The following is a 26,063-nucleotide window of genomic DNA, read 5'->3' on the forward strand; positions in this document are numbered from 1 at the left end:
GCCAGGGATGGTTACGAGTGGACGAAATGCTCGCGCACCCCTTGGAGACGCGATTATTCCAATGGAGACAAAAATATGGGGAAAGGGAACGACTTCGGCCCGTGTGTGGGACGCCCCATGGATAAATGAGACGTCATCCGTCGCGATGCGAAACTGTCGGATAGTGTGTCTCTCGTTATTCGTCAAAGTCCGGCCGTGAAAATTAATGCACTCCCGATAAGTCACCCACGAACGGAAACGTTCGATTCCGGTCGCGCAAAAACTGCTTTTTCCGATGGTTCAACCCCTGCTGATCAAATTTCGAACGCGAATTGCATCTCCGGAGCGAAAGGTTGTTTAAGTTCAAAGTTCACTGGTTTGCATCATTCTGGTTGATTCAGTGTTCGGGGAATGTCTGTCGCGAAAGGCTTCGGCGAATAAATATTAAGCGGAGATGCTGTTGGAAATGTTATAAATTATTCCGGGTCATTAACAGTCTGCGAATATTATAACAATTGAGTGTAATTTAACAGAGCACTATTGACATAGTGAAGCTTTCAGATCCTTTTGGGTAAATGTGATTTTAAAGAATTCGTTCCTCTTTCGCAAAGTTATACTGTCTTTTCTCGATATATGACCACAACACGGGTCTACCCGGAGACATATATCGTCCAGGAGATACTGTTCCTTGATCCACGCTGAAAGTAGAAAAGGACTGCTGGAACCGTACATGTCCTACACGATGCATGTCCAAAACACGGGTCCGCCCGGGACAAGTAGTCTGGGAGATTGTTATTCTTCGCCTTTTATTCGACTTTTATCGGATTGATATTTGCGACGTATATCGAGAAAAGACTGTATCTATTTGTATTGTAATGTGGGTTTAAATTTAAGAACGACGCCGTTCGAAACACCTCTCTTCTAAATTATACTGTTAAGAACAAAGTAATCCGGACGAGCGGAGTTGTAAGGGATGAAACCGCCCCGAGCGATACACGGGGTTGATTGTTTTTGATACTGGGGTTCATGGGACGGGGTCCAAGGTCCTAGTCGCCGATTAGAATTGCAATATGCATTAGCCTGGCCGGTGGAACTAGCAAATAAATTTTTCCGGCGAGCAATTAAACAATCAATCGACGCGCAAACGAGCCGCGTACGGATTCGCGGAAATATGGAGCGGCGTGCTGTTTAATTACAGTTTCCCATTTGCTATTTTCGTGGCGCTCGCCATGTTCAAAAATGGCCTCGTGTCGCGTCAGGAAATTATCGGGAAAAAATTATGAACAACGTGTTTTATTCACGGCCGTATCTAATCGCGAAAATGTGGAAATCGATAAAACTGAAAGAGAAAGAGCAGCGAAGTAATGATCCGAGATAACGATTGTGAGAATTCTCGTTTTTCACAGACGATTATTTATTTAGTGAGGGTACCCGTGCAGGAACGGGCTATAGGAGTCGATCATGTAAGAGAAGATGGGCGCCATATTGAAAATCGTGGTCGCAGACGCGTGTTATAGTTGCATGATCAATATTTACTCGGCTGATTATATGCTATTGCTGTTGTTATTATTATATACTCGGCGATCATTAGTTTTTTCAATATCCACTAATACGTCTACCAGTCAAACATGTTCTCGATACGTACTTTTATAGTAATTGGTCAAGATTGATTTCCTAAATGAATAATGATAATAATTAGACGCTTTTAAGGAGATTACAGGTGTCTTCGTTTATTTTCTTCTTTCGAAAATGAGTGTTCGTAATGGACGTCAGCTTTCTGTTACTGTGCACGTGTGGATATTCAAATTTATTACTCACTAGATACCCGGAGCTAATTTGCAAAAACGATACACGCTCGCGTAGGCTTGTTTATGCAAATTTATGTCTTCGAGACTGAATCGACGGAACGAGGAGTTAGATAAATGCTTGCTGACACTGCCAATATTTCAGGTAAACTGAAGCTAATGTTAAATGTTTGTTCAATATTTCTAAAATTTCTTCAGTGACTTAATCTGTCATAGATCCAAGTGTTGAAGCTTCCCCTGTACAACAACCCCTTAAAATTTCTACCATTTTTTTTTTTGGCTATTATATCGAATAATTTTTGAAGCCAGCATATATCGAACTGTACTTCCAAATTGATAAGCTCTGCCAATTATTTTTATTCCAGCTACCATTTTACAGAAGCGGTATAAATGCGACCATTAGGAGTGCACGATGGAAGGTTGCAATTTTGCAACGTTGTAAAATTTTGTCGAATAACGTGTACATGGAAAAATTTATTTCAAGCTTTAATGTACTACAGGCTTAGGGGGTGAAGCAACCCCTCTGCAACACAACCACTCTCCCAAATTTTCTTCCGGTAGTTTTTAAATAATTTTTCGAATGCATTCGAATTGACGAACCTTCCAATTATATTTGTTGCCGGTACAGTTTTCATGGAAGCAGATACAAATGCGGCAATTAGGAGAACACGACGGAAAATAACAATCGCGTGTCGTTGTAAATTTGTCACCGCGGCGAGTCTCCAGACGAACGACATTCGGTTCGTCGGAAAGAGGAAAAATTTCGGCGAAGAATCGGATGTGGTTGAGCGCGAAAGATTTCGGGCGCGTTTTATTAATAAACGCGGCAATTAGGAGAACACGACGGAAGATAACAATCGCGTGGCGTTGTAAATTTTTCACCGCGACCAGTCTCCGGACGAACGACATTCGGTTCGTCGGAAAGAGGTGGAAAAATTTCGGCGAAGAATCGGATGTGGTTGAGCGCGAAGGATTTCGGGCGCGTTTTATTAATAAACGCGGCAATTAGGAGAACACGACGGAAGATAACAATCGCGTGTCGTTGTAAATTTTTCACCGCGACCAGTCTCCGGACGAACGACATTCGGTTCGTCGGAAAGAGGAAAAATTTCGGCGAAGAATCGGATGTGGTTGAGCGCGAAAGATTTCGGGCGCGTTTTATTAATAAACGCGGCAATTAGGAGAACACGACGGAAGATAACAATCGCGTGTCGTTGTAAATTTTTCACCGCGACCAGTCTCCGGACGAACGACATTCGGTTCGTCGGAAAGAGGTGGAAAAATTTCGGCGAAGAATCGGATGTGGTTGAGCGCGAAGGATTTCGGGCGCGTTTTATTAATAAACGCGGCAATTAGGAGAACACGACGGAAGATAACAATCGCGTGTCATTGTAAATTTTTCACCGCGGCGAGTCTCCGGACGAACGACATTCGGTTCGTCGGAAAGAGGAAAAATTTCGGCGAAGAATCGGATGTGGTTGAGCGCGAAAGATTTCGGGCGCGTTTTATTAATAAACGCGGCAATTAGGAGAACACGACGGAAGATAACAATCGCGTGTCGTTGTAAATTTTTCACCGCGACCAGTCTCCGGACGAACGACATTCGGTTCGTCGGAAAGAGGAGGAGAAATTTCGGCGAAGAATCGGATGTGGTTGAGCGCGAAAGATTTCGGGCGCGTTTTATTAATAAATGCGGCAATTAGGAGAACACGACGGAAGATAACAATCGCGTGTCGTTGTAAATTTTTCACCGCGACCAGTCTCCGGACGAACGACATTCGGTTCGTCGGAAAGAGGTGGAAAAATTTCGGCGAAGAATCGGATGTGGTTGAGCGGGAAAGATTTCGGTCGCGTTTTATTCGCGGGCGGAAACGGCTCGCGAGGGAAAGAAAACGTCTCGCGCTGTTTCAGCTCGTTGAAGCGGAACGCGGGGCAATATTTCTTTATATGTTCGGATTAGATCGACGAAGTCGGGTGTCACGCTCGCGGAAAAACAGCGTTGCATAATAGCCGCCTAAACGCAGCATGTGTCGCAATAATAATCGCGCCGCCGCCGCCGCCGCGGCCCGATCGGTTTCGCGGAAATCCGACCGGCCCGCTAATTAGGAATTCGATGCAAGCCGATGGAATTTACTGCGATACCGGGAACCGGCGCTCTTCTATTACGTGGAACGACCGATCGTAAATATGCGTTGCGACATTTCTTGCAGGCCACCGAATTGCGGAAATCTCGACGCGCCGCGACCGATCGCGTCTCACTGCTCCATCATTGTTATCCTGCATATCGTTCCCAACAACCAAACTCGTGAGTCCTGGACTGATTTTTTTGCCGATCCAATTCTTGGATCAAATATTACAATTTTCTTAGAGAGTTATTGCGAGCAGGATCATTTTTCGGTTTTGTTGTATAAGAGTACAGTGTTTTCTCGATATATGTCCACAACACGAGTCGACCCAGGGACTTATATCGGATAGAATTATCCTGTTCTTTGATACACTGCCGAACAAAGAAAAGGACAGCGAAGGTCGAGTGGCCTCAGTCGCCGAGGTGTGTAAACATTGGGGATAGTTCCAAGACTTTTACCGGCTAGATATGCGGGACCTATATCGAGTAAAGAGTGTATCCACTATCCATAGTCCTCGAAATAATTCTTCTTACTAAGTTTCAAAAATGGCAAGTAAATGGAAAAATTTTTCAGCTCATGGAGTTTTTTGCAGACTCATAATTTACTCAGGGCAATTTGAACTAAAATTTATATTAGAATCGGACCTCCGTTATGTCATTTGAACAGAAATGTTGTCTTTCACTCGATTAAGGCTCGTAGACGGTTTTGGTAACACTCTGAAGTTTTCATTAACATGACCCAAGCATATTCTTCGTTATTCAAGCAGCAAAATCGAATGGTAACAAATTATTAACAATCCTTGCCACGAAGACGGTCGAAAACTGGTATAGGTATACGCGAAAGACAAAGAGCGACGAAACCGCTGACCGAACCGATCCGGTAGAGGCAAAGAGATATCGAAATGCATTATTCCAAATTTACAGGACCATAAGCTCGGAAGAAGCTTATAGCGAAATCGGATCGTAGCTCGTAGGAGAGTATTAGAATTAACGCGTGTTAGTGTACGGGAGCTGCGGTATATGTAGTGCGTAGCTGGCATTCAGATCGAAATAGTGGAGCAGATCGCAAAAGTATTGGCTTCAATGGAAAATTCAAACCCTCCATCTTATTGTTACATTGTAGGTCTTTGCGCAATAGATTCCGTGTTAAAAGAACAATTATTGCGCAGACACTTGTTTCTTCCATTACCCATTTTAATGATTTACAAATAATACATTCCTGAATTTTACTCCTCCGCATTTCACCCACCCGTTAGACATTAATACTCTATTCTTTAAAAAAGTACTGATACACCCAATTCACCATAAAATTATTATTAATTCCTACCACTCTTTAACGTATCGTACGAGAGCTCACGAAATGAAAATAAAAATTACTGACGCATTATTTGAAGAGATACAATAGAATGGGAAAAATAAGATAATTAAATATATAAAACAAAATACAAGAATTGAAAACAAGATAACCAACACACCAAAACGATAGTAAAATTCATACTAATCCCTGCTACTCTTTATCCAAGCACAGAACAGCTTACAAAATAAAAATTACTGACGCGTTAGTTAAGGAGTCATCGAATAGAATCGAGCAAATAAAACTAAATATTCTAGATTAAAATGCAAAACAATCAACACTCCAAAACGGTACTAAAATTCATACCAATTCCTGTTGCACTTTACCCAAGCACGCAACAGCTCGCGAAACGAAACTAAAAATTGCCCAAGATGCAATTCCATTTTGGCAAAATATGGCTCCCCGTTCAGGATTATGAAAAATGAATCGGGTTGAATTCGAGTACGGCCGGGAAAGTTTTCGGAGTATCCGAACCAGCCGGAGCGAGCGAAATTAAAACGGTAAGAGACAAAATAACCGAGCGTACCTGATTTCAATTCGCGTCGCGTCTCTCGCAGCGTGCTCTCTCCCCCTCCCCCGTCGGTTCTGAACCCTCCGAACCCACCACCCACGCCTTTCTCTCGATTCAACCGGGTTTCTCTTCTCGTTCCTTCTTGCACCGCGAGCAAACCAATCCCCTGACACCAGACCGACACCAAAGCCAACCCCCGGCGCAGACAGAAACTACCGGAAACTTCGCGGGCGCCGTACACTTCGCTGCCCGACGACTGTCTTTCGTCGCTGCTGGTTGGCTGAAATCATCGAACGCCTCGCAATTCGATCATTAATAATTGCCGCCGCCTTCCAGGAGAGTTACCGGCCGACCGGAAGCGGAGAAAACCCGGCGAAATGAAAACGCGGGGGAGCGTGTTCGACCACCGACGCGACGGCGCTGGTTGGCGAATTGATTTTTCCGATATTTAATAGTGTTTTTATAGAGGAAATTAGCACGTTACCGTCGAAATTTCGGAAGTGTATTTCGTTCACGGAAAATGCGAGCGAAGAAGCGTAGGCGAAATCAAGCATTTAGGTGGGCGAGCAAAAATTTCAATTGCGATTTTATGGGGGAAATTAACGCGACCATCTTGAACAAAGAATTCAGTTCGGCGAGACAAATTTCGAAAGTGTATCTCGTGAAAATGCAAGCGAAGGCGGAATGAAGGGTTCAGTTTAGGTGAGCAAAAATTTTGAGTGTGGAGCGGAGAAAATAGATATTATTTTTTGTATTCTTTTGCGTCGAACTTTGGGACTTCTTCTTTGAGGGAGGATATTTTTCAATTTTCGCTAAAAATCATTTTTGGACACTTGACCCATATAGTTTGTGCAACAAATCCCGGTCTTCGGCGGCAGTGCTCCAGGAAATTTAAATGTTGATTGAAAAAGAAAAGACTCGACGAAGAGAGGGGCACAGACCCAAGTTCGCACGGGCCTGACGGAAGCCAGAGAAGAAACAACGGTGAAACGTGCACACGCACACGCTGACAACACTCGAGATCTGACGATAGCACGAGAAAAGATGATTTATGAGCGTGTGACACGCTATACCGTTCGCTCGAGTTCGTGGCTCGAGTGACCGAGACTGAGCAACGTGGATGAAAGGGTTGGAAGGACGATACGGGGGTGGTGGATCAGTTGTAACGTGCTGGACAAGAGAAAAGAACAATTACAACTAGAAAAGTGCAAACCGAATAATTAAGTTCAATATTTCTTTGATGCACGAAATAGAAAATACTGACAGCAATAACGGTGCAAGGACTTGAAGGGGATGAGACGGGGTAGTATAATTGGTCAAAAATCATCAGAAAGGAAAAAATAGTGTAATTAATAACTAGACTGTGGATCTTTATGCAGAATAAAAATTGTCAGCATAAATTGCAAGACACAGGAGACACTTGGGAACTTCTTCCTTCGTGCAACAATTTAAAAAAAATTTTCTTGCACATTTTTCTGAAGAGTGCATGGAAACTGCTGTAATAATGAGTTCTATTAAAATTGAGTTTAATGTAGGAGCGTGTCAATGATCAACGAGAGGGTTGAAGGCACGATTTAAGGGTGGAGTTGATGAGGTCGAATGAAAAGGAGGATCGATCGAAGAAGAAAACTAGAATGTTTGTTTGTAGTGTGCAAAACGCCTTCGCCTGTCCACTGCAGGTTTTTCTGCAGTAAAAGTTAGTTTACACTTGCTGTTTTGCCAGCCACTTGTACCGGATACATTTTATTTATTGCCCCGAGAAGACGACAGGGAAATGGCAAGCGTTCCGAACGATAAAATTTTGACGGCTGATGGCTGTTTCCACGGCTCGTTAGTGGCTATAGTTCACGCCGATGCGTTCGAACGCGTGCACTCGGCTCGCGGATTTGTTGTACCCGCGAATGCAGGTCAGTGCATCGGTGCCACGTGACCCGAACACGGTGCCGACGCCCGGTGGGCACTTATTAGATTTATTCCGAGAATCTGTCGACCGATTTCGATTCATTAACGCTAGGTTCACGGAGCACTAAAACTGACTATTTTGCGTTACTTTATAAAAATAACAAGAACGTGCTGCCCACATGTTTAGCAACATTTTAAAAATAATATACACTCAAAGAAATAAATTTGTGTATCCTTAGAGTCTTAATAATTTAAAATTAAAAATATTAAAACCTAGTGTTAAATCTCGCGTTTCAGATTCGTGTACTTCAAACTCACAATTCGCGACTGTTGCAAAAAATATGTATTTTGAAGCAACTGCGTATTGAAAACCATAACGAAGTATGCACTTCTTCCCAAGGGAAATTCTACGTGAGTGGAGGAATTTATGAGACAATTTTTTAAAAAATTTTGCAGGCACCGAAATTTGATTACATCAACGTGTGAGGTAACACTCGGAAAAAATCTGACGCATTGTCATAAAAATTAATTTCTCACGCGAAACAACGAATCGTGGCAAACTATCCAGGCTCTGCGCTACAAAATTGGTCCCCGCGTTCGCGCGAACGCCCCGAGCGAAGATCAAGTCGAAGATACAATAATTGGCGCTAATTGATTTCGAGAAACACTCTCGAGTTTTCTGGCAAAAGCCGATAGTCATCGTGCGGCCGGTTCTCAAACACCGAAATGAATTATTTCATCGTCGAGCGGTTGCGATTCGCTCGCGATCGATACGCGTCCGATCAATCATCGTGTCTCGGCTCGCGAATCAATCACGCCGCCCGGTGTCGACGCGTTATTATCGTCGAGAGAGAGAGAAAGAATGAAAAAAAGGAGACACCGTAGGAAGTAGCCTAATCCAGGGAAAGGTTAATTGCCGGCTGATAATTCCCTTTTTTTTTTCCTCTTCGAATCTCTGAGATATAGAGAGCGCCGCAGACGCCGACGCCGTCGCCGCAGTCGCCCGCGTGACAAATGTAAATCGCGATATTATCGAGACACCGAAAGCGAGGAGACCGGTTGTCCATCTGGTCCACGGAGATTAATGAACGCTGTGCCTAGGTATCCGAGGCTCATTAAGACACATTAACCCCCGGCCTCTTTTTCTTTTCTCTCTGTCTATCCTCGACCTTTTTTTTTTCGTTCTCGCTTGTCCTAATGGCGCATTGATCACTGTTGGAGAAGATAAACTGGCTCCTCCGGATCCGTAGGAAACAGGGGGCCAGAATGAAAAACATGGAGGCATGAGTCTTCGGGACAATCGTGCTGACATTGATTTTATCTGCGATCATCGGTTCGAGGATGACACTCGAAGGATAAACGAAACAATTTTCACCATCGATTGTACAAAAAAAGAAAAACAGGAACGAAATACCTTCCTTTGAAAATTGGTTGAAAATACAGTGTCTACTCGATATATGTCCAAATCGCGGGTCTGACCAGGACATATATCGGCTGGAAGATATAATACTATTCTTTGATACACTGCCGAACGTAGGAAAGGACAGTGAAACTCGAGTGGCCTCAATCGACGAGGAGTGTAAACATAGTACCACTACTATTCCAATAACAAAACTCCTTTATTTTTCATTATTTTTTGATATGACTCTCACCAACATGTTTTTCTAATGAAAACGATAGCAAATACGGTGTAATTCCGATTATATTTACTTGTGTAGTGAACGATAAAAGTTACAGTGATTTCTCTATATATGTCGCCAAGGCCTGGATGATAAACGAATTATCTCCACTACCGCGAGGTATACCCCGTGAGGGGCCAAGAGGCCTCGGACATCGAGGAATGTAAACATAACACAGGTATGTTTCCTGGAAGATACCCGACGCTCGAAAGACCCGTGTTGTTGACATATATCGAGAATTCACTGTACTTCCCGTTACAATGATATTAACGGAAAATTAGTGTAAATATGATCCGAATGATATCGTGTTTGGTATCATTTTAATCAGAAAAATTCCGCAAGTATATTGCTGAAAGTTTCATAAAGGAATAGTGAAAAATAAAGAATAAAGTTTTGTTATTGGATTGGTAGTGGCTCACAGCGATATACCCGACCCGTATTATGTTTATACTCCTCGGCGACCAAGGCCACTCGAGCTTTGGGGCCCCTCACAGACTTTTATCGGCTAGATATTTGGGACAAATATCGAGTAAAGACTGTATATCGAGGTTCTTAAATTCATCCGTAAATTTTCTTTTTGAAATTTTACCTGCTCATTTTTCCAGCGGTCTAATAGTAATGATCAACGAAATTAGGACTTACAACAATGAAACGAATATTCGAAATCACATAAATGTCTGAACTTCCGTCGCGTTTAGATTTGATATTTGTTTTTAAGGCGATCGAATAAAACGGCGACGAACGGGAATGGTGAATGTAAATTCGTGTCCGGAAGGCCGATGCGAGTATTTTTCTCGGGTATCGGCCGTCAATGCGACGACGCGGGGCTCGATGTATGGTCTCGATCCCTCGAAACTCGCATGAAACCGAGCACCCACGGAAAGAATCTATTAATCCGCCGGTCGTCTGAAATCGACGGAAAACTCGATAGCCCGTGGAAAGAGACGACATGTGCACGTACGATAATCTATTCCCGAGGATTATATCTTATCTCGTGGTTATCAGGAATCTCTGAAAGGACAGCCAGTTCATTCGGCCGCGGTATATGGGCCAGATAATTTTATAATGCACGGAATCGAACGTCTACAAGCCCGATCGTTTCCGATGGGTTTTTACCCATCGGTTTCGGATCAGTTCCCGATTTATGTAAGCCAATTCTGTTTCGCGGAGCTCGCGGACTGACGTTCTATTCGATCCTATTGAAATTATTGATATTACTATTTTCACAACGAGTTTATCGAACCGAACTCTCGGATCAGAGCAAGCTTCGATGTTCGAGACATTGAGAGTAAAAGTTTGAAAATCGCTGAATTAATAATTAATTCGTTAGAGATGTACAGTGTTTACTCGATATATGTCCAAAACACAGATCTATCCACGGATAAATATCGGCAAGGAAATACGCGACGGAGGTCACTCGAGCTTCTTGGCCCCTCACGTGGTATGCCCCGCGGTAGTGGGGATAGTTCTAGGACTTTTATCGGCTAGACATTCGGGACATATATAGAGTAAACACTGCATTCCAGTTTTTGGATCGATTACGTAGGCAGGGGACAACGAGTTCAACACTGGACCTAAAAACTGCCGCGGCATATTTAAAATATAAACAATTGCTCGCAGTCGTTTAACACTTTGACTGCCGCTGCGTCGAAAATTCCACGGAATCACGGTAATCTATTTAATGAAATAAATATTGGAAATTCAACCAAATTTGGTGTCATGTATGTGGTAGCGTTAAAATTCATGGTTCAATCTGGATAAATAATTCCGTCGCTCATGTACTGGCAGGCCACGAGTTAAGATATTAATTACTGTAGCACGAAGAAGATTTGAATGACTAAAAAATGAATGTCGCTGGTGCGAGAAGAGAACATATCATTATTGTATGATAAAATCGTTCATTGACAGTGTTAACTACTGCAACATTTTAGCAGGTCCAGGTTTCGATCGCTGCGCCGAACCGTTTAGTTTCGGCTGAAAGGAAGATGTTATGCGAAAAAAAAAAGAGAAAAGAAATACGGTGGATGATGTACTCACCTCGGTGCGCTGCTGTAACCTCTTGTTCAGCTCGTAGAGCCTGTAGTCCGGCTGGCCATAGTACGGAGTATGCCTCCTGGGGACAGGCAACGATCTGTCAGATCAGACCGATCGGTCATGTTAGGTGTGCTGTGTACAGTGTGTTTCGCTGGTGTGGGTCGCGCGTGTCGCATGCATGTCGGGATCCCGGCTCGGATCGGGTTCGGGCTCGGGTTCGGGTTCGGTTTGGTTCGGCGTGCACTTTCGTAAGCCGCCCCGGAGCGGTGCTATTGCAACGAGGAAACGCGCGCCGAGCTACGGGCCGCAGATATGTCCGCGAAACTTGCGACTTTCACCGGTTACCCGCGACCGCGAATTCCCTGTCTTCCGGTTCCCGCGCGAAAAAAAAAAACGCCGTTCGTCATGCCTGAATCCTAACGAGGCTTTGTTTAACCTAGATCCGAAGTCCTGGATCAATCGTTCGCAAGCGTTTCCCGTTGGTTCGTTATTCTGACTGCGGCAGAGTCGGGGGCCACTAAGCCACGCCTACTGAGAGCAAGATTGAGATTCAGATCAGAATTTTTTTCTTTGGACGATGACAACACTACGACAGACTTCCATCTGTCAGGTACACAGATTGCTCTTTGGTGAACTGTTCTGGTACCGACAAATTCGAGAGCGACGAAGCCACGCCCACCCAAGATACTTTCACCAGAGATCAAGCAAATTTGTGGTTTCAGAACAGGATTTCTGTAAGACACTGAGTCTAGCACGAATAAAAGACACAGATTGCACTTGGTGACACCATTATAGCTCCATTTAAACCAGGAGCAACGAGACCACTCCTCCTCGGGAGACTCCGCCCAGATATAACGAACCTATGACCATCTCAGCTAACTTTTTCTAGCAAGAGCTATTTAAAATCGTACTACATAATACCATCTACCAACTACACATTTTCTCAGCCTTTGTGAACGAAGATGGCCGACCAAATTTTCATTTTCATTTTTTCAAACTCGAGGCTTCCCAAGAACAGTTCATTTATTCTACCCGCTTCTCAGATACATTTCGACATTTCGAACGATCGAGAACCTTAATCGAAACACCTGATCGTCCAATGGCGTAGACAGTAGCCGAAGAGGTGTCTCAGCAAGTTTGTCGTCGTTTAACAATGCCACTGATCCAGGATCGCACGGTATCGTGACCAAGCGACCGGGCGTAAATCAGGTTTAATAAGTTCGTGCATGTCTTTCGCTTGTTCGCGTGAGCACGCGTGTCGAACACCTGTTATGGCAGCGATCGCTCGATCATGGATCGCGCGACGGGGATCTCGAGGCGTTCCTTGCCAATTATTTCGACGGGTATAATCGTGGAAACATAACTTCGACGGAACGGTAGGACAGAAAGCGTGTCGAAAGGCAAACTGAAATTCTTTCGAATCGGCGTGGGTGAGCGCGTGCGTGCGCGCGCACGTTAGGTTTGAACTTTCCCTGTAATTCTATTCTGGCAAAAAAGAGGCTAAAGACACGAAACTTATTCGAGCGAAGCTCCCCGAAGTTTCTTGAGCGTGTTCCGTCGCGCAATTTGCATGATACGATCCCCGACGACACGGAGGGTCGTCTGCGAGGATCGACGCGTCCTCCGATACGTCCGGGGTACCAGAGCGCAAATTGCGAGATGTAATGGCGAGCGGGTAAATTGCGGCCGGTCGTAATTATCCTTATTAAGCGGAACCCGGCCGAGGGAAAACAGTGCGCGAACCTGACAGCGATTATTTTTCCCGAAGACGGGTCCTTGGACAATTTCAGTCGTGAACCGACGACTCACCCCCAATAGTACAATCTGATAATTTCAGTTGGGATTGTTACACGAAAGATAATTTCTAAACATACTTTTCATACGGTACCATTATTGAAAATCTTATTACAGTAAAGTCTTGATCTAAGTCGGTCACAAGAAAATAATGGCCCTACACGATCTATGTCACATGCAGTGTCGCCAGATGAGGGGAAGAAGCTACCCTCTCTCTGCCAGTACAGGAGTATGCAAGACAGTGGCGAAGCGTCACGTGACCGGGTCGCGCCGGAAGCGTGGTAGAAGGGGAAATTAGAGTGGGGAAAAAAGTCTTAATTCGACGACTATGGTCACATACCCGAGGATTGGGCTTAGATCAAGACTTTACTGTAACAGACTTCCGTTAGATAAACTGTTAAGAAGGTGATGCTGGGTCAATTGTGACCCCAGTCAAAGTTTTACTCGAATTGCAGTGGAATATGCAGTATGTTAGATGCATCTATACTTGATTCATTAATTTATCGAATACCAATGGCCTTCCGCTCGGAATTTCTCGTGATATTTATTATAAAATATTACCTTGCAGTACATTAATTAGTTTAGATCCATAAACGGGTCTGAACCGATCCGACGTCAGCTGCGCGAGAGTCGAATTAATCGATCGGCCTGGTAAAATTCGGCAACATCCATCACGCTCACCGATAAATTCAAAATTTACGTACTTGTAGAACAGTTACACGACGAAACGAATTTTCGCGGACGTTCCATGTGCGAAGACAATCAAGCAATTTCCTTGAACGCTCCGCGTGGAACAGGACGGATAGAATTTTCCGGGGAAAATTTCGTTTCCGTTCTCGTTTAGCCATCGACTCGTAAGTTCGTATACCGCGTATATATTAATCCAATGTGTACGGCGTATCGGTCGCAAAGTTCTAATTGAATATAGGGGTTGATTGTACAAAGGAGAGACCGTTGCACTGCAACAGCGATAACAGCGTGTTTCCAGGGTCACGATTCGACTGACTGCACTGATATCGATCATCCCCGCGAACGCTTCCCAAGCTGCACTTGCAAATTCCCCCGGAACTTTGCCCCCGGGATCTTCCGTGCGATCGTTTCCCCTATTTTTAAAGAAAACGGTCCAACAATAACCGGAAATCGATGGGGATGCTATATTCATTTCGACTGGCATTCTTTCGAAAATTATGAACCGAGTAAAGACTATTTCCAAGCTATGCAGACTACGATCCAACATCTCGGATCAACAGAAAACGGTCCCAGACAAATCTATCATATTAGGGGGACCCATAAGTAATCAATTATTTTGAAATCTAAAACAAACTTTGTAGTAAATTTAGGTTTTTATTGCTTAATTTATTATATAATCTCCGTCGTTATCAAGGACAGTTTGCCATCTTTCTTGCAAATTTTCAATCCTCTTATAGAAATCCAGGGTTCGTGAAGCAAAATATGAATCAAGCTGCCTTCTTACATCTTCTACAGAAGTGAATGTTTTATTTCCTAAATAATGCTCCAGAGATCTGAAAAGATGATAGTCAGAGGGAGCAATATCCGGTGAGTACGGGGTTGCGGTAAAACTTCCCATTGCAATTCATTGATTTTTTCCCGAGTGAGTTTCGCTGTATGGGACCGGGTATTGTCAATTTGCAGTATTACACCTTTTCTGTGGACTAAATATGCCCCCTTTTTCAATAGTTCTGAATACAGCCGTTGTAATTGCTGACAATACAACTCAGCAGTTGCTTTCTCCAGGTTTCAACAACTCAAAGTGAATTATGCCACGACAGTCCCACCAAGTGCACAGTAACACATTTCTAAGTGACAGACTAGGTTTAGGGGTTGATATTGCGGTTTGATTTGCAGAAACCCATTGTTTGGAACGCTTTATGTTATCACAAAGAATCCATTTTTCATCTCCGGTAACGATTCTGCTAAGAAATGGATCTCTACGAAATCTGGATAACAATGAAGTGCAAATTGATCGACAAATATTCTTGTTGGTCTCGGATAATTGATGCGGTATACATATTCCTTGCCTATATGCCTTTCCCATTTCTTGTAGGTGCCTTTGTATAGGTGACCATGTGGACCCAAGGCTTCTCGATAATTCTTGTATACTTAATTTTGGATCAGCTTCCACTAGAGATTTTAGGGTGTCAGTATCAAATTCAACTGTTCGTCAATTCAACTGTTCAAACCTCCTGAACCAACGTTGACACTTGTTCACCTTCAATACATCTCCATAAATCGCAAATTTTCTTTGTTGTTACCCTTGCATTAAATCCAGCATGAAAATGAAGAAGTATGCAATGACGAATATGATCCTCGGAAGGTACGATCACCGCCATTTTATTATAGGATTGTAAAAAAAAATTATACTTTTTAGAATATTTGGAACACAGGCTGTTTTACCGAAAACTGTAAAACAATACGTGTTTCCTCTTCAACGATCGGTACAAGAACTAAAGGCAAAACAAATTCTTTGCAAATAATTGATTACTTATGGGTACCCCTAATTCGAACGACTTCCCACTTCTATCGCTTCCTGCCACCCCCAAGCGACTACCAAACAGAAAAACAACATCCTTCTTACTTTCCCCAAGCGAGAAAACCTGAAAATAGACCGGATAAAAATCTCGATATTGAAAATTGGATTCGGCCCGCAACGGACGCTCGTAACACGGGCAATTGATCAACAACATCAAAATATTAACGTTCAGCTGACTGGTCGCGGTCCACCAACACCGTCGCCGTCGTTCACCGGTGTCGTTATCGATTTTAATATCGACACTGGTCTATTAGCCGTATACTACACCGCGTGCACGTGCTCGCGATCAAATAATTCGGTCATCTGATTCCACCTTCTCTCTCCCCCCTCGGTCTACAACCCCCGATTCCAACCCCCATTCTCGGAGAACTCTCCTTCGAGTTCGACCAAGTGCGGGAACTTCGCTTTTTAACGCGTCGATTCTCCTCCCCTCTCCTCCCGAACGCTCCTATAAACCGACTCCGAACTTTTGTATCGGGAAACCTATAAACTCTCCCCCCCCCCCCCGCGAAAATGAGAGGGCAACATCTATGGGAAATTAGAGACCATTTAGCGGCTGGTGCACCCGGATCGTCGAGCGATCGACGATTCGATGAAAAGAGTACTTTCCCGGAAGATATTCGCTAGATGCTTCCAGATCAGCTGGGAAAATCGTGGGAATCTTTGGAGCAGTCGATGCCGAAGAGGTGTGCCATTTTTACTGCAGGCTAATTTTGTGGAACTTGATGGAATCTCTTGCGAAAGGCTCGATCAGCCTCTGATGCCTTTGATTATATGCATTTGTAGGAATCCATCTGGGAATCTAAATGAACAGGTAATCCTGAAGAATGAAGCTTGCAGAACAAGCCAGGAAGCTTGTACTATCGATTGCAGTCAAAATATCACTGGCATAGAATGAAGCACTTCTCACTCCCATGATTCTACTCGGTCAATCTGAATTTTTACGGGGGAAAGTAAATGAAGAAGTCCCTGAAGACCAGCGGAAGGGGTCCAGAAGATTTATTACTCGCGTTAGAAGTGTCAATTTTGCAGAGTAAAATGAATGTATACATGGGAAAGCCGAAATCTCAGTTAGGAAACACAATGAATAGGTAACCCTGAAGAACTGAAGCTTACATTCAGCAAAAATATTATCCTAAGAAAAGAGCTTGAAAGATCCCGAATATGCAGAGGAATTTCCTGAGGGGTGGCATTTCGGTGCAAATCACCATCGGCCAAAACGTTCTTCGGGGTCCGAGAGCCTGGCGCGATTTTTCGCAGGTTTACCGAGTTAACGGGGCGTGGAAATCCGCTTCAGAAACGGTGTAGATCGGCGAGATTTCGCGTCGGCCAGCCCCGATACACGGGTAGCGAGTGAATGTCATCGGAAAGATCGATTGCGGCAGAAAGAACTTGGCCTTTTCAGTCTCCGGAGAATCGCCGGCGTGGGACCTGACGACACGTCACTGCGCCACGTCCGTGGGGGTGTTCCTGCACGTGTGTCTGTTTCGTGTCTATGGTATACGTATATACGTGTGTACAGAGGCCGGGGGTGAATTTGCCAGGGAAGGGTCGAGGCTCAAGGGTTGCAAGGGTAACCTACTGTTGTGCACGGTTCACCAGGGACGCGCTCGACAAATTTCTCGTCCCGTTCGTGCTCTGATTCATCTAGATTCTAGATTGCGACCGATCACGGGAATCCGCCCGTAGTTTTCCTTCTGCTGGACTGCGCTGATTTATCGTACGGCACTGGGCGAATTTGAGTGGCGAACTTAACTGGCGGCCGCGGAGACCAATTTGCGTTTTTCTGGGAACGAGATTGGCTTTCCAAGAACCTCTCTTTGCCGAGGCCGCTCAGACGTTTGTTCAGATGCTGGTGCTTCTTATTCGTACCCTTCGGAATCTCTAAACGCACAGGATTCTGGGCATTTCTGACGAATACGCCGTGGAAGCGGTGTGGAACCGTGAAGACGTTGCAGGAGAATATCTTGAGAATTTTTTGGGCATTTTATACAATGAATTCTCGATATATGTCAACAACGTGGGTCTTTCCAGCGTCGTGTATCGTGCAGGAGACATGCCCGTGTTATGTTTACAATCCTCGGCGTCCGAGGCCTCACGAGCTTCGTGGCCCCTCACGGGGTATACCCAGCGGTAGTGGGGATAATTCCGCGACGTTTATCATCCAGGCCTTCGTGACGTATATAGAGAAATCACTGTATTATTTTTGACTTGTTAAGAGAGGGATTGCATTTTAGTTTGTTTTGCTTGCAATTGTCTCTGAACACTTTCGATTTGATGCATTTTTTAAGAAATGCTATTGCTTTTGATTTGTAAATATTTTGAAGCGAAGAAGTAATTTTTCATTTAAGTCTCTGTTCGTAAAGATCCGCAGTGATCAGAGAGTTTATATTTAATTTGTTTCTGAATATTTAACAGATGTGTCGCTCGGTTTGACGAGGGTCTGATTGTACGTGACATTGTTCTTTAGACAACGTTTAAAATAAAATATGAATAACAGGGTTTTCGGAGAGAGCCGAAGGTCAACAAGCGGCTATAATTACCGAGGCCTATTTTAATTTAAAGCATCGATCGTCCCGTGTGAAAAAATTGCTCGGACGGTGGATTTATTTATAAATACACCGCGGGAGGATTAATAATAAACAAGGCTCAGTCAGGGTTAATCGAAGCTGAATCGGGAGGCGGCCGACGCGCGGTAATTTTCGCAGGTTTATTTCAGAGACAGGAGAGGGAGGGGGGGTCAGGGGTTTCGTTCCCGAGTAAGACGATTAAAGACAGTTCACTGAGCAATTATCCGAGCAAGCTTCTGAAATGTTATCTTATTCTGGAAAAGAGTTCCCACCCTGTGAATAGGGGACACGTTTTAAGAACCGTTCTCTCTTTCCCCTCGGCGATGAATTCCTGGGGCGGAGAAAAATGATATTTCTATATTTCAATCTTCTCTGAAACACCCCCTACAAATGGATCCTCTGCTATCTTGATGGGAGCGTCGGCGATTTTTCTAGCTTCCTCTGCAGCTAGATCAAAATTCAAAACGGGCGAGAGTCACTTCTTCTTCAACTTCTGTTCTTTCAATTTTTTTTTTTTTTTTTGGGGGGATGGTCAAGAAGAAGTTGCAGTGGAACCTCTATTATGCGAATGTTCTGTCAATGATCCTATCTCGAGGGATCGAGCAAGGCACAGAGACTTTTCAAACCTTCCCTGCACCTAGATCAAAGTTCAAAATGGGCACTTCTTCGAGAACTCAACTTCTGTTCGTTCAAATTTTTTGGGGCTGGTAAAACGGAAGTTGCAGTGGAGCCTCTACTATCCGACCGTTCTCCAAATGATCCTACGATCCTGATGAAACGATCTAGAATTATTTTCCATGAACGACCAAAAAGAAACTGCAGTAGACTGCCCATTATCCGAACTATAAATCACAGTGAATGCTCGATATATGTCAACAATACGGGTCTTGCGTCCTGTATCGTCCAGGAGACATAACCGAGCCGTGTTATGTTTACATTCCTCGGCGTCCAAAGCTCCTCACGGGGTACAGTCGGTAGTGGGGAAATTCCGTGACATTTATCATCCACGCCTTGGCGACATATATAGAGCAATCGCTGTATACAGTTCGTTTTGAACTACATCTAAATACAATATAGAAAATATTGTTTTTCTTTCACGAACATACAAATGTTAATTACAACTCTGTTATTGGATCTATAACTTATCCACTCGATTACGAACTGTATGTGTCTCGTGTGAGTGCAATCAGGCGTATACAATCGTCGTAGGACGTTTTCACGGTGGAAAATGTCCGATTTTCTTGCAGAGGGTTTCCGGTTCGGATAGCAGAGGTTTCCAGAATGTTCGAGGCTGCAGCACCGTAATTCCGCACAGAGCACGTACGTCGCACACGCGTTCCGCCGCGAAATAATCCGAAACCGGCTCGCGTGGAGCGCAACGCCAATTCTCTCTCGCTCTCTCTCTCTCTCTCTCTCTCTCTCTCTCTCTCTCTCTCTCCCTCATTCAAGACGTGCTGCCCGCCACGATCGAACTAATTAATTCGTCGCACGCCGGCTCGGAATCTTTTTTCCCTCCCTGCCTCCTCCCCGTGACCGTGAACGATCGTGACAGATCGTTCCCCCGATACGGAACTAATCCACTGAATGAAAAACTTTTACTCGCGCGAACCGCTCCTGAACGAGGCGATCGCCGCTGATTAAAGATTAAAGAAAACGGTGGACACATTTTGGTCAAAGTGATACACACGCGTCGAAACAATAGCTCTCGACGCGCGATTGTCCGATTTTTAGCAAGTCAAACAACGGATTTCAGACTATTCGTTCCACGATTGTCGAGATCGGAAAACACAAGCGGTTACATGAAATAACGTTAATTGTTTACACATCAGCATTTTCTGCAATCGTCCCCCAATGTTTCGAAACGGTTCGAGCGGTGGGAATTCGTTTTCATGAAAATTGGACGGTTTTTCTTCGAAGGTTCGAGGTCTTTGGAAATCGGGCACGAAATTTTGCAATGATCTAATATTTTGTGATCTTTTCTTGATAAACCTGTAACCACGTCATAACCACGTTCAAATACCCATGTCTCCCTCAAATACCCTGTCTCAAGATTTTCTTAATCCTTTATTTACTGACGGGATTTATAACTACTGGAAATAATTATTTGTTTTGCATTTCGGTAAGCTATAATTTTGAGGTATTATTATTAACCCTTTGCGGTCGTATGTTTGCTCCCAGCCACCACAGCAAAGAACCACACTGATCTGATATTATCCCCATAAACTTACTACGACCGCAAAGGGTTGATTGTATACAATGCAAAATTTGATATGTTATGCACTTTATGAGCTTCTTGAGTTCACGGTTGGGACTTCGAAGCCCCAAATTATTTTCCATGATATCAATGATCTTGGTGATGACTTATGATGAAAATTGTGCTACAGGGTGTTCACTTGCACCTAAATTAAGTATTTAAAAAAGTTAGCACGAATTAAAAAAATTTTTAAGAAATCCAGTAAATAAAGGGTTAAACTCTTCGAAGCCGTCGAAAACAGCCTACGTGCGCATACATGTAAATCAATTTAGACCAGAATTCGGTCAGTTTTACGAAACTTTGGTCATAAATAAAATCGAGAACGTCTGAAAATCGTCAGAAAATAATAAATTCGCTTAAGGGCTGCTAGGAACCATCCACCCCATACATTCCACAGTAGACTCATGCATATTCAGAAGTTGATCGAAGTAAATAACGCCAGTAATTTTACGCCACTAAATCTTTTTTAAAGAACAGTATACGGCCCTGTGCATGTTACGACAGGTCTAAATGGGTTAAGTAGTTGTTCTGTTTAGGACACTAAGTGCCCCAAAGAGCCGGGCCAGGTGGGAGTCATAGAAAACGTGCGCGTAGTCCTCGAATGGTAGTCTGTGGTCTTTTTCAACCCCCTGGCGGATTCACCCTTTGGACCCGACGCGAGTACGCCGTGCTGATTCTGAGAAATGCTTCAAAATTGATTGCAGACGGTCAAATTATTAGACGCGATGACAGCTAGAAAAAATCTGAGAAAATAATAATAATCTTTCAGTCCCCGAAGGGTTAATCGATTCAAGGGGGGTGTCCTAATGAGCACTATTGTTCGCTTTCTAGAAGTTGAAGAGGGCCAGGAAAAATCTGAGAAAGTCTAAAATAGTAATAATCTTTCAGTCCCCGAAGGGTTAATCATCTCGACGGGGGTACCTAGTGTGCAATATTGTCCGCTTTCTAGAACTTGAAGACATCTAGGAGAAATCTGAGAAATTCTAAAATAATAATCTTTCAGTCCCTGAAGGGTTAATCGTTTCGACGGGGGTACCTAGTGTGCAATATTGTCCGCTTTCTAGAACTTGAAGACATCTAGGAGAAATCTGAGAAATTCTATCATAAAATAATAATCTTTCAGTCCCTGAAGGGTTAATCGTTTCGACGTGGGTGCCTAGTGTGCAATATTGTCCGCTTTCTAGAACTTGAAGACATCTAGGAGAAATCTGAGAAATTCTAAAATAATAATCTTTCAGTCCCTGAAGGGTTAATCATTTCGACGGGGGTACCTAGTGTGCAATATTGTCCGCTTTCTAGAACTTGAAGACATCTAGGAGAAATCTGAGAAATTCTATCATAAAATAATAATCTTTCAGTCCCTGAAGGGTTAATCGTTTCGACGTGGGTGCCTAGTGTGCAATATTGTCCGCTTTCTAGAACTTGAAGACATCTAGGAGAAATCTGAGAAATTCTAAAATAATAATCTTTCAGTCCCTGAAGGGTTAATCATTTCGACGGGGGTACCTAGTGTGCAATATTGTCCGCTTTCTAGAACTTGAAGACATCTAGGAGAAATCTGAGAAATTCTAAAATAATAATCTTTCAGTCCCTGAAGGGTTAATCATTTCGACGGGGGTACCTAGTGTGCAATATTGTCCGCTTTCTAGAACTTGAAGACATCTAGGAGAAATCTGAGAAATTCTATCATAAAATAATAATCTTTCAGTCCCTGAAGGGTTAATCGTTTCGACGTGGGTGCCTAGTGTGCAATATTGTCCGCTTTCTAGAACTTGAAGACATCTAGGAGAAATCTGAGAAATTCTAAAATAATAATCTTTCAGTCCCTGAAGGGTTAATCATTTCGACGGGGGTACCTAGTGTGCAATATTGTCCGCTTTCTAGAACTTGAAGACATCTAGGAGAAATCTGAGAAATTCTATCATAAAATAATAATCTTTCAGTCCCTGAAGGGTTAATCGTTTCGACGTGGGTGCCTAGTGTGCAATATTGTCCGCTTTCTAGAACTTGAAGACATCTAGGAGAAATCTGAGAAATTCTAAAATAATAATCTTTCAGTCCCTGAAGGGTTAATCGTTTCGACGGGGGTACCTAGTGTGCAATATTGTCCGCTTTCTAGAACTTGAAGACATCTAGGAGAAATCTGAGAAATTCTAAAATAATAATCTTTCATTCCCTGAAGGGTTAATCGTTTCGACGGGGGTTGCAAAATATTCTTCCCCCCTAGACTTCCTCGCGAACAATCCTGTTCGACCAGGTTCGATCCGAGACATGCTCCGGAGTCGAAAGGATGACGTCTCGGCGAGAGGTGTCCGTTCATCTGTGGTGTCGTGAGATTCTCGCTGGACGAAGAGGGTTCTCGCGAAGGCGTTCTCCTATCCGCTCCCGTGGTGGTTAATGGGTTTAGTTGGCGCGGCTAATGGGTGTCCCGGCACACGTTGGCGTGCCGGCAGAAATCAGCTGACTGGCCAGCTGGCCTCGGAGGATCGTACAGGGAGGAATCGTCCGCAGGGAACCGTAGGTTGAGAGCCGTCGCCTGCAGGGGTCTCAGATTGGGTTAGCAAAGGGCGCAGTTCAGACTGGAAGGGTGGCTGCTGCCGAGGGTGAGTCTGGTGCGGAGAGAGGGCCGAGGAGAGGAGGTGGAGGGTGTTATTAGGGGTTTGCTCATGGGGTGGCACTGCGATCAATGCTGGGGAGTCATGCTAACCCCCCTTTCGAAGTCTATATATAGAAGAATGGCGCACACACGCACGGGCTCCGCGATGGGCATTCGGAGCCTCTCTCTCACCCTGTCTCCTCTCTCTCTCTCTCTCTCTCTCTCTCTCTCTCTCTCTCTCTCTCTCTCTCTCTCTCTCTCTCTCCTTCTCTCTTTACTACTCTCTTTATTTCTTTCTCACTCGAGCGGCCTCTCCTTCTATCTCCTCCTCCTCCCTCTTCATTTCTTTCTCGCTCATCCCACCCACCTCTCTCTCACACTCTCTTCATATCTATTTCCTTCGCTCTATCTCTCTTTATTTCTTTCTCTCTCAACCTAGCTACTCCTCTCTCCAACTCTATCTCTCTCCTTCTCTCCCTATTCCTCTCTTTCGCCATCTTTACTTCTCTTGCTATCTCCCGTGCTCTAACTCCACGGACACGGTCCTTATTCGACGCATTGCGTGCCATCGATTATTTCGTAATTTTGAAAAGCCAGAGGTTTTTAGCAGCTCCATCGGCAGGAACAATTTCAATCGTGAACAAACAACTCACCGCCGGTAACCCGGTCTAACAATTTCGTTTGTGATTATCATATCAAAGATCGTTTCTAAGCTTCCTTTTAGTACAGCAGAATTATTGGAAACAGGTTTCCGGCAGATACAGTGTTAAAGAGTCCTTTGTTTCACTGCCCTGTCCTTTGGAGAACTGTTTCACGGCGGTTACGTCACCAGTGAAAATCGGAGAATGGCGACGAAATACGTAATCCTGCCAGAATATAGATCAGTTGAAAATAAATCATACGTTCCAAATAAATCATTTTAAAAATCGCTGCATTTCGTCTACTTGGCTCTAATAGCCCCGCTGAACGAGTGTCATTAGTGTGGACCGGTGAAAAGAACCCCAATTAAAAATCGAAACGTTGAAAGCATGCATTTAGGCCAAATGTAGCTTTCGCGTGAATTGTATACAGTTTTATGAATTTTTAGGACACCTGTCCGAAAAATTGCATTCCTGTGAAAAGTGTGAAAATTAAATATGAAACAATTAATTTGTCCTTTATTTTCTCTCGAGCAAATATGGCCGCCTTCTCTCTCTCTCTCTCTATTTCCGAGCGATTTACCCGTGGAACACTATTCGGCGCGGGATGAAAAATTACGGGGTACGTGTAGCGTCTGCGAACTTCGGATATTAACACCAATTAGGATGAATGATATCTTCATTGGCGGGTCGGGCCCAGCACTCCAGCCCGCGGAACCTCTCCGCTGATTTGTATTCCGCCCTGATTCCGCGGGAAACGTGGAACCGGGAAGGTCCCACGGGCTCACAGCGACGACCAGCGTCGCGCGCGCTGCTTCGCGGTTATTTATGGCGAATCGAGGTTTTATAGAATCGCTGTCGAAAATGGGAGTTCCGAACGCGCATCGACTTTCTCCGTTAAACGGCGTAGTTGCTTCGTATCAAGTCCCTATGAATTTTTATCGCTCCCCCCCTACCACGGGACGCGAGCTCGGACGAAGAGCTTGTGTATAGTACCGTCGTGATTTGCTATTGCAATATTTTTACGTGTGGATCTATTAGCAAACGATGTATGCGTAATATTTATCGTCTGTGATCGGTATTGTCAGCTCGGACAAGGGAAAGGTAGGTGTTAACATTTGAATGCCGAGAATGTGATTAATCAGACCCCAATTTACATCGTTCAGCTATTTCTAGCTCTTGGTGGTCAACGAGAATAATTTTTAGCATATTTTTCTACGGGTCGGATTTATTTTGAAGCGGAATTGTCCACTGGAGAGCTAAGTGTAAGGATTGAAGGAGGAAAGTTGTATTGAAATTTGTAAAAAAAATTCTAAAAATTTTGTTTGATATTTTCTGATCGTAATAATTTCCCAGAACTCGGTAAAATTGCTCGAAGGCTTCAGACTGATTCCTGAGGTGCCGAAATGTTCCGGACAATTGTAATTTTCATTTGAAACGATGGTCGATGGACCTGGTCTTGAGATCCATGTTGGTGAAACTTTCAATGAGCCTGGCATTCGGCGAAATGACCGCAACTCATTTAGAGCGCGACGAGCAAGCTTTCGGTAGGTGGCACGGTCGGGCGTTGAAACGCAGCTTACCAGCTTTTACGAGCTTTTGTTTTGAGGAAAGTAAAACGGTCTCTGAGGCACCGCGACCACTGTCCACGGGACGCGACTATAAAAACGGAAGAGGGATCGTTACTACGGGATTTATTGGCTCGTTCTTTTTATTGGAGACGCGGAGAACCGCTCGAGGAAAGCGTTCGCACGTCGCGTTTCCGCGGGGAATAAACGCGAATTGAAGGACAATCGAGAAAGGGGGGAGGGGGTCTCGAGCATGCAGATGACCGAGTCACTGTAGTAATTAAAGCGTGCCTGGAATCTTCAAATTTGGACAATCGCTCTCGACAACACGATCTTAAAACACTAGACTTTGCTGGTACAGTGTTTACTCGATATATGTCGAAAACACTGACATATATCGGCGAGGAGGTATCATTCTTTGATCCACGTGATCTCACACTCGGCGACCGAGGTGTCTCGAGCTTCTTGGCTTCTCCCCGCGGGAGTGGGGATAGTTCTGGGACTTTTATCTTTGTACCTACATCGAGTGATCGTTCGAGAAGAAATTATTGAGAGAAATCGATTATCAAGGGAAATTATTTAAAAAATTATTTTCACTGGAGGGAACAAACGTACCACCCTACAATTTCATAAATTGGGTAATTGAATAATTATTGAAAGAACTATTTTGTAAACGCACTCCTAGATCTTAGCTTGGGCAACT

The 26,063-nt window shown here is 44.0% G+C and overlaps 1 protein-coding gene across 6 annotated transcripts in view; it reads right to left on the reverse strand.

The window, feature by feature from the left end:
- Chi (LIM domain-binding protein 2 Chi) overlaps nucleotides 1–26,063 on the reverse strand; it is a 195,062-nt gene that overhangs the window by 28,984 nt on the left and 140,015 nt on the right. For 4 of the 6 annotated variants that reach the window (XM_076788484.1, XM_076788481.1, XM_076788480.1 and 1 more), the window contains one exon: nucleotides 11,393–11,486. In XM_076788484.1, the coding sequence (XP_076644599.1) occupies nucleotides 11,393–11,486 (94 nt within the window). The remainder of the gene's footprint in view (nucleotides 1–11,392; nucleotides 11,487–26,063) is intronic. The other 2 variants (XM_076788486.1, XM_076788482.1) reach the window with 1 other exon arrangement.

Source organism: Halictus rubicundus, chromosome 5 (assembly GCF_050948215.1).
Source record: "Halictus rubicundus isolate RS-2024b chromosome 5, iyHalRubi1_principal, whole genome shotgun sequence".
Classification (NCBI taxonomy): Eukaryota; Metazoa; Arthropoda; class Insecta; order Hymenoptera; family Halictidae; genus Halictus; species Halictus rubicundus.